The sequence below is a fragment of the Anguilla rostrata genome, chromosome 18 (assembly GCF_018555375.3).
Source record: "Anguilla rostrata isolate EN2019 chromosome 18, ASM1855537v3, whole genome shotgun sequence".
NCBI classification, from domain to species: Eukaryota; Metazoa; Chordata; class Actinopteri; order Anguilliformes; family Anguillidae; genus Anguilla; species Anguilla rostrata.
The window spans coordinates 11414163-11429585 of record NC_057950.1 but is presented as its reverse complement, the minus strand read 5'-3'; the positions used below and the strand labels follow the sequence as shown (position 1 = coordinate 11429585).

General features: G+C 52.1%; 1 protein-coding gene and 1 long non-coding RNA gene across 4 annotated transcripts in view; one reads left to right on the top strand and one right to left on the bottom strand.

Annotated features, from left to right (window-relative positions):
- map3k4 (mitogen-activated protein kinase kinase kinase 4) overlaps positions 1-14648 on the bottom strand; it is a 27278-nt gene extending 12630 nt beyond the window's left edge. Inside the window, exons 1-5 of one of the 3 annotated variants that reach the window (XM_064318302.1) lie at positions 14447-14648; positions 3834-4021; positions 1949-3477; positions 1256-1516; positions 650-802 (exon numbers count right to left, since the gene is read on the bottom strand). In XM_064318302.1, the coding sequence (XP_064174372.1) occupies positions 650-802; positions 1256-1516; positions 1949-3477; positions 3834-4021; positions 14447-14478 (2163 nt within the window). In that variant the 5' untranslated portion in view covers positions 14479-14648. Of the gene's footprint in view, positions 1-649; positions 803-1255; positions 1517-1948; positions 3478-3833; positions 4022-14147; positions 14284-14446 lie in introns of those variants that run through there. The other 2 variants (XM_064318301.1, XM_064318304.1) reach the window with 2 other exon arrangements.
- LOC135245314 (uncharacterized) lies at positions 14351-15423 on the top strand. Its single transcript, XR_010327194.1, has 2 exons — positions 14351-14490; positions 14615-15423. It is a non-coding gene; the product is annotated as an uncharacterized LOC135245314 (long non-coding RNA).

Here is a 15423-nt window from a genome sequence, read left to right as displayed (position 1 = left end):
ACACAGAAAACCACATTTGCTCTCCCCCTCCCCCCCAATCTCTGGAAAACTGCATCTCCCTGAAAAAAAAAAACTTTCATCACCACATGTGCTATCATGGACACTGCTTCTTGGGAATTATTACAGTTGGTGACTAAGTGTTTGAAAAATCTCTCTTTTATGATTGGTATAAAATGTTAGCGGAGCACTTTCAATAGACTTTGACCTTCGGTCCCCTGTTGGAATTCAGGGCCAGAACGCTGCATTCCAAGTCGCCTTCAAGGAACACATCAGCCAGATCGTAGACAATATGAATGTGAGATCACCCCCCCCCCCCCAATCTTGCCTGTTCCGTTACCCATCAGGCACTTTTTTGTTAGATGGAGGTCACACTCTAAGCCTGTTCCTCACATAAGCATGGCCACACACCAGACACTTCAACCCCAACAGCTGCCCAAGTTGGAATGGACTCCAGGTATTCTTGTTCCACAACTATCAATTCCCCGTCATACCCTTCCCAATGACATGATCAAGCTCCTCCCCTTCCTCACACTCCCTTCCCATTGGTGCGATGAATCCCTCCCCATTGGTGCGATGAATCCCTCCCTCTCTGCTCTCTAATGGGCTGGTGTGCGATCCGTCTCGGTGCGGCTCCTTCACCGGCTCGTACCATAAGCATCTTGTGGAGGTCTTCCTCAAAGTCGTCGATGTTGGCGTTGGTCTGCAAGCCATCAGGGTCGGCGATGACGCCCCGCAGCATGAACTGGTAGTACTGCTTCATCAGGAGCCCCCCCTTCAACACCTCCTTACACTCGCGCACCAGCTGGAACACACACGCGCACACACACACACACACACACACACACACACACACGTGCGCACAGTCAGAACACCCACGCGGTCATGCATTGTGACACCAACACTAAAAAAGCTCTTAATGTGTCCAGGTGAATCAGGCCTGCGGGTTGATGATGGAATGAAAAGTGAGGACATTCGCTGCTTCTTTCACACTAGTGAGCACTGGTGGGTGAGTGATTCATTGAGTGGGAGAGTGATTCAGTGGGTGAATCAGTGATTCGGTCAGCAAGTGATTCGGTGAATGGGTAAGCGATTTGGTGAGATGGAAAGGGATTTGGTGAGCCGGTAAATGATTCAGTGAGTGGGTGAGTGACTTGGCGAGCAGCCAAGTGATTCAGTGATTCAGTGATTGGGTGAGTGAGCGAGGGAGTTGGTAAGCAGGCGAGTGATTGGGTGAGTGACTGGGTAAGTCTCAGACCTGCTTGATGCTGAGCAGCGAGGGCTCTCCGGCAGGCCTCTGCTCCAGACGCAGCTTCAGGCACTCGTGGATGACGTTGAGCAGAACCCGGCACAGCACCAGGAACGCGGGCTGGAAGGAGGGCAGCTCCATGGCCAGCAGCTCCACCCAGGAGACCCGCTCCGTTCCCGCGTCCCCCAGCCCCCGGCCGCCACACGACAGGTGGCGCGAGAGCTCCGGCAGGTAGTCGCTGTACAGGAGGGGGTCTGGGAACTCGGAGAACTGAGGGGCACCACATTGTGTATAATGTTATACACAGGACATCATCGTCCCCAAATATTACATATATAGTTCACAAACACACACACACACACACACACACAGATACACACGCACAAACAGTTTTTACCTCATCTGGAGGGGTGTGGAACACACACACACGCACACACGCACGCACACACACACGCACACACACACGCACACACACGCACACACTCTAGCACACACACACACACACACACACACAGTTTTTACCTCTGGTGGAGGGGTGTGGAACACACACACACACGCACACACACACGCACACACAGTTTTTACCTCTGGTGGAGGGGTGTGGAACACACACACACACACACACACACACACACAGTTTTTACCTCTGGTGGAGGGGTGTGGAACACACACACACACCACACACACACACACAGTTTTTACCTCTGGTGGAGGGGTGTGGAAGAGCAGCGCAGCGCGGGACCTCTGCAGGGACCTGTCCATCAGCTTGTGGAGCCTCAGAATGAGTTTGCGCAGGCCCATCTGTTTCAGGGCCTTGTCCACAAAGGGCCTGTAGATGGAGGTGGGGTAGTAGCGGCTCCCCCCGCTCGCCCCCCCCTCCGGGGGCGCCGTCACCTCCTGCGACCCGCCCCCGGCCGCCGCCAGGAGCTCGTCCTCCGAAAGCAGCCGTGCCAGCTTGGGCGTCAGGCAGGGCGACGTCTCGCCCTCCCCCTCGCCCTCGCCCTCCCCCTGCCCCTCCGGTCCCTCCGGCCCCTCCTCGGGGTCGCTGTCCGCCGTGAAGGTGGCGGTGGAGTCGTTCTCCTCCTCCTCCTCGTCCTCGTCGTCATCCTCGTTGCCGCGGGAGCAGCGGGGGGAGGGGATGTCGAAGACGGGCCAGCCCAGGCGGGACAGGTCGCGCAGGCCCAGCACGGTGCCCATGATGCGCAGCTTCTGGTTGAGGTCCTGGGTGATGTTGAGCCACAGGCAGAGCGCCTGCACCCTGGCCTGGAAGTCGGGCGCCGCGTACTTCTCGTAGTCCTTCTGCAGCGTCTGCAGCGACGGGTACAGCGCCTCCACCGACTCCAGCAGCTCCATCACCCGCTTCACCTGCTCGAAGGCCAGCCGCTGCCGCTGCAGGTGCTCCCGGCAGTCCGGAGCCCCGCCCAGGGGCGTGGACGGGTCGTCAGCCCCCGCCCCCGCCCCCTCCCCCTCTCCCGCCCACACCCCGACCGTCCCCGACGCACACTCGCCGAAAGCGGCCTGCGTGTCATCCGTCCCGACGCCGGCCTCCGCCACCGCCCCCTCGCCCCCCAGGCGGCCCGCGACCATCCCCAGAAGGCGCCCGGCGTCCCCCGCGTCCCCCGCCTCGGGCCCCGCCCCGCTCAGGCTGCGGAAGTCCACGCGGAAGTTGAGCACCTCGCTGATGATGTCGGGGATGGCCTTGCGGGCGGTGAAGAGGTAGAGGTCCTGGTCGGTGACGCTGCGGCGGGCGTGCCAGGCCTGCAGCTCCAGCCAGATCACCTCGTTGTTCTGGCCCAGGAAGCCGGTGTTCTCCAGGCCCCGCTGCTCCCGCTCCCGCTCCTTCTTCTTGGACGACATGGAGGTGAGCTTCAGCAGCAGCCGCAGCGTCTCGAAGAACTTGAGGCGGTCGGCGGGGCAGTCCGTGCGGGACGTCTGCCGGTGCGTGCGGGCCAGCGGGTGGGGCATGGTGACCAGGAGCTTGGCGCTGCCGCACCCCAGGCTCAGGTAGGGCTTCCGGGGGTCCATGCCCAGCGATCCGAAGGGGGCGGACTTGGACAGGGGGTCCAGCATGAACGAGCCCTCGAAGGTCTTCTTGTGATCGCGCTCGTTGGAGCGCAGGTTGGCCCGCTGCTTCTTGTCCTGCCGGTAGCTGGGCGCCTCCGGCGGCTCCGAGGGCTTGGCGCTCTCCCTCTCTCTGCTGGCGGCCTGGCTGGCAGGGGCCGCCTTCTCCGCTGAAACGCAAACAGCACAGCCGCTCACTACCGCAGCTCCCTGTGGGACTGCTGCAGGGGACCAAATACCACCATTCACACACCCCTCACTGTCACAGGTATAAACTAAACCTGACATAACCGCAAGACCTGCGCACCTCTACAAGCCGACTCAGTCACTGACCAGTCCCTGTTCAAGTCTTTCCACACGTGCATTTCCACAGCTTGATAGCAAATCAATTTTTCTCTAATAAATAAAAACACACTTTCTCCCTCCTTCTTCAGAAAACCAAATTTCTCTAACTTCCTGGTTTTCCATTTCTCATCTTTTGGGAGGCTGCTCGGTGACTCCCGCGTTTGGGGCGGGTGACCCTTACCCTTGTTGGGCGAGCGTCCTGCCGACCTGCCGGAGGCGTTCCTCTGGTGTTTGCCAGACATGCGTTTCATCTGCCGGGGGGTGCAGGGCGGAGACGTGTTGTACGGGGCATCCTCTCCCTCGCTGGAGTCCCAAAGTTCATCCACCTCTGCGCTCCGGGCCTGTGCATCTTCCGCAGGACGGTCCCGCCTGTGGACAGACACACACACACACACACACACACACAGACACAACAACACACACACCACACACCAACCCCACACACCACACAACAGGCTGCATTACTGCATGAAACGCACTTCCTCCTGCCCACCCAGGTGACAGAATCAGCACCCACTGCTATTGCCAGCCTTGCTCCCATTACGTAATGCACACAGCACAACACAGCCACGCCACCAAGCCACCTCTCAGAAACAACGCACTATCAATACAAGGCACAGTGACGGCAAAGCAACACACAAAACACAATTGCACCACACCACACACAAACAAAAGATGGCATGCCATTAACTCATGAAGAGGGTTCTCTCTGCTGGCACCTGCAAGGACAGAAGACAACACCACGGTTATGTGGCCAGGCCTTTGCTCTCCCCAGTTACGTAAGCACCAGCAGCACAAACAACAGCCCCCCGCCCCCCGCCAGCCTGCTTAACCTCTCAGGGGAAAACTAACCGCACTTATCAAGTTAAAGGAAAGGGGGGGGCGGGGGGCATGACACTCAAAACAAATACTTTTGCACCCTTTCACAACAAATGCCTTTTCCACTGCCATTCCAACACATCCAGATCAGAGGAGGTGATTTCGCCTTCATCAAAATGGAGAGAATAGAAGAAGAAGAAAAAAGACAAAACAACGGATAATGTTCTTGAAATGCTTCCTTTCAGAGGAAGAGAAAAACAAACAGGAAGAATGGAAAGCAGAACAGCGCACTCCAATTACAGCAGCAGGGCTTTGTTCCTTAAGCACATCTAAAGGCTTTTTTAATAGGATTAGAAGGGGCGGGGGAGGGGGGCAGCTGAACCTCTGACAAAGACCACAGATCGGGATAAAGAGGGGGCCCCTTCTACTGCACCCCAAGGGGACCCGCTCGCCGCACGCCACACTGTCACTCAGCTGTATCTGGGACACGCTGCCTCACACTAATTGTGCGTGTGGGGCGGGGGCGGGGGAGGGCGTGCGGTGTGGGCGGGAGGTGGGGGAGGCTGAGGGGTGTGGGGTAGGGCGGACAGGAGGCAGTGGGGCAGCGGGATCACTTTCACAGAGGTGGACTAATCCCTGGATCAGCCCACAAAGCCTTTCACTCAAGAAAGCAATGAACTGGAGAGCAGGATGTGAGAGAGAGAGAGAGAGAGAGAGAGAGAGTTCTACTGCCCATCTGCCCTTCTCCAGCCCAGAGCAACTACAACCACCTACAGTAGGGAGGGGTTATGACCCCCCAGGAGAGCAGACCTTTTGAGCGGTTTGCCCCTGCGTGCTCCTCCCCAGCACCTCCAGCAGCGCTACAGTCAAACCTGCACACTCGGCATGGAGCTGACTTTACCCTGCTGTGTGAACGCTTCCCAGCAATGTAAGAGCGGTCCCACGCCCACGCAGGAAACAGCACTCCAACGCACCACACCAAATCGCACCAGCCTAGGAATTATGGGCCACGCAGTGCGTGCTCCAGGCCGGGTACAAATAAGCACGGGAATCTGGCAAAGAGCAGGATGATCCCAGCACAAGGTTTATAAGAGCAGCTGTGCATTACCACACGCAGTCACGTCTACAGTCACGTGTGGAGCGGAGGGATCCGGGTTCAAATCTCCGCCGGAGCACAGCACTGTGCCACGCGCGAGATGCGAAGCGGGGTGACGGGGAGAGCCAGCCGAGCGGGCCGTGCCACGTACCGCGGGCGAGGGAAGGAAGCACGCCGCCGCTTAGCTCTCCTCTGCGGGCGCAGGCTGCACCGCTGGAGCCGCGTGTGGCGAACTGGGCCGCGCGCGAACCGCTCCTTTTATTTCTGCCCCTTCCCGAGAGCCCTTTTCGGGGAAACGGGCGCTTTTCTCGCCTTTTCCTTCCTTCGACAGGAAACCAACCGCTCGTACGCCTGCGCTTTCCAAGACTTTCGGAAAAAATGCTAACTGCCAGAAACTCCCCCTCCCACCTTCCCCCCATGCACACGCGCACGCGCTCACAAAAACACGCATTCAGAGGAACCGCACGGGGTAAAGCGCTGCGAAGAACAGAGCAGAGCTGCTGGAACAGAGCTTCCTCATGAGACTGTGTGCGCGCGTGTGTGCGCGTGTGCGCGCGTGTGTGCGCGTGTGTGCACTAAGCACGTGTGCGTTCGGTCCGCGAGCCGCTCTGCACAGAGCCTGCACGGCGCACACCGCCAGAGGGGTGACTGCATCACAGTGGAATGACCGGGAAAACCGTGACATCACTTGCTGCTCTGCTGTTTGTTTGGTTGCCTGGAGACAGCGGAGGAGCACCGGAGCGCGGCGCGGAACGCGGGAGTCAGAACCCCGAGGCGTGCAAATTCCACCTCCCCAAAAAAAAAAAATGATCTTCCGTTTCTGACAGGCAGCGTACCCACCTGACAGAGGAGGGTGCAAGCCTGGCTTCCTTTACATCAGCTGCATGCAGGCTGGAAAGAAAAGGCCACATTTCTGCTCGCCATTAAGAACTGGAGTCAACACTCACGACAAAAATGATCAAAGGCTGTGATTCGATACGTACACGCTTGCCTCAGCTTCCTCACTTCAGACACTGGACTCACTTTCCCACTCAGTCCTGCAATTTGCTACTGACCTCAAGCCTTTAAACCACAGCTGCCTACAATACCAGAGGTTTTAGCCGGAGCTCACGACCAACGCGAACGGTAATAGGCTGGTGTGTCTTCATCTACAAAACAATCACTGGGATCCAGTGTCTTTTTTAAAGTTCAAACACCCAGATCCATTTTTAGATAAAAGGCCTTTGACCACTTTGTTCTGTGGTCTTGGAAAACTGTCCAGTCCTAATTACAGCTCGATCATTTCATAGCATAAACCAACCTTGAGAGCAAAATTCAAAGCCTGCTACAAAATGTATGTTCCAGCTTTTAGTCTGTGGCAATATTACATATTTTTTTAACAGCCCGCTTCAGATTCTTGTGTTTTTTTCTGCCTACGTTCGACATCGTGCTTTTAAATATTAGCTACCCTCTCAGTCAGGTCCACCTTGGGACAGCGATTCTCAGGGGGGGACTTCCTGGTAAAATGAAGTTTTAACACGATAAAAAAAATTGTGGAAAAGCAAGTAAATGAAAGGCTGCCGACAGTCGCCTGTCTGTCCCGCCCCGCCCTCGCCCTCGCCCCCCCCCCACATACAACCGCTGTCAAGCCAATTGCCCCCAGCAGGAGCTGCATCTATTGTGCGCAGGCGGCACGTGGAAGCGAGTCTCGTGCTGAAAAACCTGCTCCCAGCTGTCATGTGAGCGCTGCGCTCTCAATGGCCGCAGCAGAAAACAGCCGCTGGCGCAGGGGGAGGGCTTCAGCCATGTTCATTATTCGCACTGTATTTTTCTGGCGTTGAGACACTGAAAAATGTGAGCAAATTGAAACATTCTACCGGAAAAACAGGTAAACGTTCTTACTTGTGTACCTGCTACCCTGCGATTATCTACCTGTTACCGAGGAACCAGAAGGCTTGTGGAAATTAGCAGGAGGCAATGATCGAGGCCAGGCCTGCATGCACTCCAAAAACCTACGATGTCGTAAAACACTTATCGCCTCACTGGCAAATGATTGCTCAGATAATTTAGAAAAATAAAAGCTACACTTTAAAAATCAATGCACATTAAAAAAAAAAAAAGAAAAGAAAAAAAGAAGAAGAAGAAGCTCAACAGTATGTCCGGAGCAATAATTCACCCGATTACCACCGTGCTTGTGTGAAACGGCTCCTGCACTGACCGAGCGCAGGTAGCACGTCTCTCCCTCTGCAGGAGAACGCAGCGAGCAGCAGCAAGACGCAGTGAGCAGCAGTGAGCAGCAGTGAGCAGCAGTGAGACGCAGAGAGCAGCAGCGAGCAGCAGTGAGCAGCAGCGAGACGCAGCAGGAGGCAGGCGCACAAACCGCACGGCATACCGCTCAGCGCTTCAAGGCCCAGCTCCCGGTACGCAACCTTGGCACGGGGCAGCAGACCACTCATTCATTTATTTAGGCTATTTCTCCTCGGTGTCAGACAGCTGGCCTCTCTCTCCTCCCCCACCCCCACCCCCCAGAGCCAGCGCGGTGCCGACCGGTACGAACACCTCTCTCCGCCTCCCGCCCCGTCTGCTTTGCACGCCACACTCCAGATCCCTAATTACACCTTTTCCCCCGGAGCACCCCGCCCAGCACCGCCAACCACGGCCACGCCCTTCCAGCCTGCCGTCAGAGAGAAAGTTATGTGACGAAAACGGGACGGACTGCACCCCGCCCTGCCTGGGGAACAGCATGTCCACGTCCTGACAATGATAGCCGCCCCCCCCCCCCCCTCCCCGCCCAACACCATCCTCAATATTCCTTTCTGGTTCCTTCTCTGTCAGACCAAACCTCAGAACCTCCCTCCCTCCTTCTCCTCCCCTCCCCTCCTCTCTCTCTCTCTTCGTTCCCTTTCAGTTTCTCTCTGTCTTGCAATCTCACTCTCGATCTCACTTTCTGTCTCTTCTGGTTTCCCTCCATGCGTCAAGTCTGATAATAATCCACTTTACTGCCATGAAGTACACAGGGTTTTGCAATGCCACGGCACACACAGGCAATGAAAACACCACATGCAATAGTGAAGCAAAAGAAACCAAATGGTAAAAAAACAACTGTGCAGCAAAGGCACTGCCAACAGTAATTACAATGGAACCTACAATAATGATAATGGGCTGCTGGGTGGCTTATCCTGTTAAGGCACTGTTCTAGCACACAGACAGGGCAGTCTGGTACTGAATCAGGACCGTGCCAGCGGGACTAGCCAGCAGCCCCGTATGGCGACGCATAATTGGCTCCAGTGTCGCCCGGGATAGCAGAGTGTCATCGAGCGCCAGCGACCCCCCCAGTTTGTCTGCTGAGCTGCGCGGGGCCTTCTCCCAGCTCGTGTCTCTGGTAGCCCGACGTGTGAAGCGTGGTGCGATAAGAAGCTGCATGGAAGATCACATGCGTTTGAGCAGAGCAAATGCTAACCTGCACTCTCCCAAATCGACAACAGAGGCTACGATGAGCACTGCAGCGCGAGAGCGACTGGGCAGAACAAATGAGAAGGGGAACAACATAAAACTGAATAAATAATAGCCTATTTATGCACGATACTGTAGTCGCTGACTCACTGTTCTTCAGGCTATAGCACAATTCCACACATCATCTACATGCTGGCAAACAGTGCTGTGTGTTCCTCCACCCGTAAGACTGAACAGACCGTCGGCTCGTTCTTCCAGCTGGGAGAGGTTAATTGAAAATGATCAATACATCTGTTCCTGACTTTTGTCAATATAATAATTCCTGGGTCTGTCTGCAGCTGCCTTTCGCATGGAAGCTGCACAGCCCTTCCCCTCCAGTAGCAGCCATGACTGTTGCACAACAGCCCTTCCTAATGGCCAGTAATGGCCAGGTTGCGGTCACACACCCTGCACTCAAGCAGGGGCCGCCTGTGCACAGTATCATCATAGTGACGCGCGACATGTAGCCAATAGCCATGTACTAAAGCCACCGAGATATCTTTATATTCATTTCATCATCTGTGCCTCTCAAACAGGCTTTTTTTGTACGTTTTGCAATGCGGTGCATTCTGCTGGGTGGGGGAATGTTAGCAGAGCTGGTCCTGGCCTGCAGCACAACCCAGAGTTATTTGCTATGAACGGGAAGTGGCCTAATTCCACACTACCTGCACCATTTGTAGTTCTTTGCATGTGCAGGATATTTCAGCAAACTTCTGCAACGAGGGTTGTAAAACACATGCTTCTTACTCTGACGGCATGCAGCAAATTTAAATTTGGACATTTCATTTGTAGAGTCTCATTTTAATGCACAGAGCATCTAATTCTCTTTTCCTTTTTAATGTATTCACTTCCATGCTGAAGCTTGTTGACTATTGTAAAGAGCCTGGGTTTTCAACCTGAAGGTACTGTAGGGGGTCCGCACTATTAAACCCCACCGTCCCAGTCCGCAATACTGTAATCTCCTAAACCCCCCCCCCGTGCCCCTTAATTGCAACCTCTTTTTAAACTTACGATGGGGGTCCCCTGGATGCCTTTGAGTCTGGGTGGGGGTCACTGGATCACAACCAGTTGACAGCCCCTCATCTTGAGTTGGCACAGCCTACAGTAAAGTGATACCTTTTCCCCTGACATCTGGCCTTTTTTCCCCCGTAAAATCATTTTACTTCGTGTCTTTAATTTTACAGCCCAGCATGGCGGTGCCTTCTCTTGGCTGGAGCCCTGGTTTGCAGGGGACTGCAGCCCCAGCTAATCTGCACAAAGGAGACCTTTTAATTCTGCGTCACATATCAAGAAGCCCACAGGCTGCAGACTGATCCAGCTGCACAGCTAACTTCCTGAAGTTTATATGTAATAGCACTGGACTGAGGCTGCAGCTCCACCTTACACCACAGTGCTGCTGGCAAAGGTCTGACATGAAGCACTTTCCAGGAACCTAGTGAACTCACTCACAGGGACACCCAGGACCATCCAAAACAACATGTCCAATGCCACCACCCTGCGCACCCCCCCCCCCCCCATTACACATAGTTACTGCCCCCTTCCCCCCAGGCCACCAGCGCTGCGTATGGTGCCGGCTGCAGTGCGGGACGCCGGAGAAAGCACGAAGAGCAGGCAGGAGCAGGGAGCGTTTGAAGTTGCCGTGCCCTAAACAAGCGAGTTAGCACATGGCCTGGCCACACAAATCAGCGGGAGGCCCCAGGAAGGGGTGAGACTGCGCCTTCAGGTCTACATTTGACAAGCGACTCCATTTTAAAAAAGAACATATGCACCAGGCGTCCCGACATCGGCTACCCAGAGAACGTGACTGCGCAGCCGCCATGTCAGCGTGCCCGTCAATGTCCAATGCTGTCAAAGTGACATTCACAAATGAGCCCCTCCCCAAAAGACCTACACTACTAACAGAAATTTCTACAGACAACAGATTTGATATTTTTCCACAAACATCCTGCATAGTAGCACTTCTGCATTATTGACCACAGACTGCAGAAATCAAACCTTTCAGGAAACGTGATAAAATGCATTTCTTTGAAAATGACTCTAAAAAGGCAAACATGAGCCAAAACCTATTGTAATGCACATCCAATAGATTCCACTCAACAGCAAAGCTACAACTGTGACCGGCAAGACAATAAATTAGTGATGTGGTTGCACAAGTTTATGTTCAGAAAAACACAGAGTTCCTTGAATGAATTAGCGCTAGCTTCCTTTTTTACTGGAATAACAGAGCTATTTCCTTTCTCTGGTATAGTAAAATATCTCTTTTCTCTTTCATGGTTATCCTGAAATAACCAAGAAATAACCTTCGAGCACTGAGCACGAAACATAGCGCAACTGTTGTTGGCAGCTAAACAGTGAAATGTGGAAATTCAAAGAATGCCAACCATCACGCCTCCGAGAGGAAGCTGGAGTGCGATTTAAACCAGCGTCCAGAAACACCTCAGCAATAACACAGCGAATTTACAGTCCAAAGGCCATCAATGGCATGTGCATTTATATGGAGGACCTCACAGGGTCTTACCAGCGGGTCATAAGTGCAGACCAAAGTCCAGATGGATGAAAGCATTGCCATCATACCGTTCATTCACTGCTTTATCTAAATCCCCCTGGTCCGGCCAGAATCTGTGATACATTAATGCGCACAGCGTGCAAGTCACCCTAGAAATAGGCCTCCGCTAAGTAAACAAGTCATGAAATAATGGCCTCAATAATGCAATGCCACTTCCTGACCAAAGACAGAACTGCACAGCTTTGAAAAGCACTTCCAAGGTCCTCAGAAGCCTGAATGCACCATGACAGGACTGGAAAGGAAAACAACACTAACCTAATAATGCTCCAAAATTCAACAAAACCAGGGGGCAGTGCTAAGAGAGGTACTGTTCATGAGCATGCCTTTGTGGCGTGTGCATATGTTTGGCAGGGGGGTGGGGGTGGGGGTAGTGTCGCATCTAGAATTTATTTCGGAGAGTACAGGGAGGTTCAGAATTTTGTGGTTAGTACAGCAATTGGCCATGGGCCCAAACGCTCGCGGGTAAAGGGCCTGCTAACAATATAACAAATAATGTTATAATGAGATCCAGCCCTGGCAGTACTTCCCACTATATACAGCACATTCTGAAATCTCAGGAATGCCTGTGAGAGTGTGTCCGTGTGTGTGCGTGTGTGCGATTACGTCTGAGTGTCTGTGTGCGTGCGTGTGTGTGTGTGGGGAGGGGGGGAGGAGGTTGGAACACCGAAATTATGTTAATCTAGCATTGCATATTCCAGACAGCAATAAAAGCGATAAATACTTTTAGGTTTACCATGCACATGTTGAGTGAGGCCACTGCACAATCACATGCATTGTGTGCCCCTCCCTTCCATAGAGGGGTCTCTGTGACATTCCCAAAGCCAACACGAAGGCCCCTCTTTTCCTGGGAGAGGGAGGTTTAACGTCATGTCATCGTTGAGGTATTCACCCCACTTCCTCTCAAAACTCCACCAACCCACCCCACCTCTCACTGAAGAAGCAAGACCTTGGCAGTGCCAGCCTGGTCGAGTTGCTTCACGCATTTCCAGGAAGTGCCTGAAGGCATGGTTATGTGCTGCACACAAAAAATACAATAAGCCTCTACAAATGGAGGCCAGAACAGAATACTCCCTGCTCTCCACCCTTCTCTCACCCGTAAACAACAGACACTGTCTGCAGTGTTCTGTCCTGTCGGCTGCAGCTGAACAGAGTGGACAGTCAATGCAGGAAACCTTAAACAAAATGATTGCAGCATTAAATATCAGTTCAATGAAGGAGACAGGGGCTATTGTAGAGACACAACACCACATTCCATAGAGGTTGTCGCCGCAAACTCGCCCAATGACGTCGTGCGGGGTCAGCTGCAGACATTAAAACAAAAACACACGGCCAGAAAACTTGGCAGCGCGCTTGTTAATTGCACTGCTGTGTGCAGAGTTTCAAAGTCCAACAATACAAAAAATTCAGCCATGAATTAAAATGTTCTCTAATGCCCCCCCCCCCCAAAAAAAACAGTGCAAAGGTAAAATATTTTAAACTATTTAACGCAAGTTACCATTTGACGTCTGACTAAAATTTCTCTTGAATATAGCATACTGGTTTTCGCTAAATTAAATTGCAAACTGGTTAGGACACCTACAATCTGCCTATAACACCAGGCTAGCAGCCAAGTCAAAATGAATGTCTATAGATAGCCAGCTAAGTAACCCATAAAGGCGTGAACGCGTTCGTGAGTGTTCCTTTTATTATTGCACAATGTGCACGCCTCACGAGCAAGCCAAGTGCAATCCTCTGCAAAAACAATCCCGTGTGCTATCAAGTGCCATCACCGCAAAGCAGAAAACTGCCGAAACAGCTGACTGTTAGTTAGCAAAGTAACACTTGTCACAACATAGACGGGCAAAAAGGTTATGGGATATCCGCCTCGTTAGCACCTTACCTTGATGCACTACGATTTCATAAAGATACCCATAGGAAATCAATTCAATAACTGTGTGTGATCGATTGACCAAGGTACATAGTTAGCTAGTTAGCTTCGAAATGTCCATCAGATAGAACTTAGCTAAGCTACCCGATACACAGCGGGCTCAATTTTCGCAGATAAGGGTCGCCACCCAATGCAAGCAGCTCGGACATGGTGAAACTGTAGTTCGTCTTATGCAAGCTAAACCTGACATTTCCAAGGTACCCACGGCGTCACTTTTACGTCAATATCTGTCAGTCATAACAACGTTAGCATTAGCTAGCGAGAGAATGTTGATTCAGCTGAGATTCCACATTTCAAGACCCTGCAGAGGGACAGCCAGACAAAGACGGTAGAATAAAAAAAAATCAACAACCATGGTCATAATACTCAACTGTTGCGTGCCCTATGTTTAGTTTACCAGCTAACAAAAGTTATTTAGATATTTCAGAGAACTGGATGTGCATGCATGCGCAGTCCCCGTCCAGCGCTTGGATTTAGCCTGAAAACTTTGTGATAAAATAAATCAGATGCTACCCTGGAAAGTATGCAGACAATACGGCGAGTGGTAGCTAGCTAGCTTGCTCGCAAGCTAACTATGCTGTAACTGCTTAATGTCAGATCGATGCAATAATTTTACCTTTTTCAGACGAAAAGCATTTTCCACAGCCCCTTCGCTTTTCACAAGAGACCGGAAAGCCAATGCAAATATTTATATAATTGTCTATTTTTTCTTCCAAAAGTTTGCAACTTTTCACTTTGGGTTGCAAATGCACGGTGATCACTATTTGACAGGAAGACACCGATCTCATAGTGCGCATGCGCTCACATCAATTTGTTTCGACTTCCACAAGAGGCTCACAATGTGGCAGGGGCCAGGTCCCGGCTGTGTAGTTCATGTAGCTCGCAAATTGCACCGAATTACTCCCATTCGCTTACCTGCTATCATCGCTGCGGTCCGGGGGCTCCATACCAAGGCGAGGGTGGGTCTTTTCTAGCCGTGCATGGAACCCAACATGATAAATTTAATATTACTGCGGTATGCACGTTTTTGCAATGTCTGTCTAAATCGGCGCCCTCGGTGTTCACTTTCTTATCCGCCTGCAGAGTCCAGACTCGCCCGTGTGTGCGCCGACGCCATCTTACCAGCAATCATCGAAGAACTGACACAGATCATTGCTACGGCAACCCGTGCAGTACATCAGACAGCCGCTGTGACTGCTCTTGAACTGCCGTAATAGGCTCTAATTACCGCCCGAGTTGACCCGTTTATTACTGTGGGCATGCTGACAGATCGCTTGTCATGCAACTTGATCTGGCAGGCACAGCATCTTGTAACTAAAATACGGTCATTTAGAACACACGTTATTATTGATTACAATATTTACAGACAAAATTACCTTCTGCCTACGTCATATTTTACTTTTAAGATCACCTGACAAACACAGCAATGATCATTTTATCGCGATTTTCAGTGCTGTTGGCTCGTCTGAAAATGATCAAATTACTGCACTGCAGTACAATAGGCTATAGGCCTACGTTTTTCTCGTTTGGCATTACTGAATGGGTTGAGTATTTTTGGGTTCAGCTTTGAAAGTTTGAAGGGTGATGTTTTGACCGGTCAGCCAAATAATTGGAATTGTGTTTTTTAATTTTGATTCAAATTATTCTTAGGCCACCCAAACAAGCCCGAGTTACAAACCCACTGGCAAAGGTTTCAAGAGGATACAATTTTCATTTGGCAGCTTTTGTCAGTTATATGAAGTGGATTACTGCCTTTTAACTTAATGTAATGTTTCAGCTGTATAATATTACCACATCCACATTCACTGCATCTGTTTCCATAATTGACAAGGCATGTCACCCCCACCCACCCCAATACAGCCTCCTCTGCGTCTCTGGCATTCATTAAATCA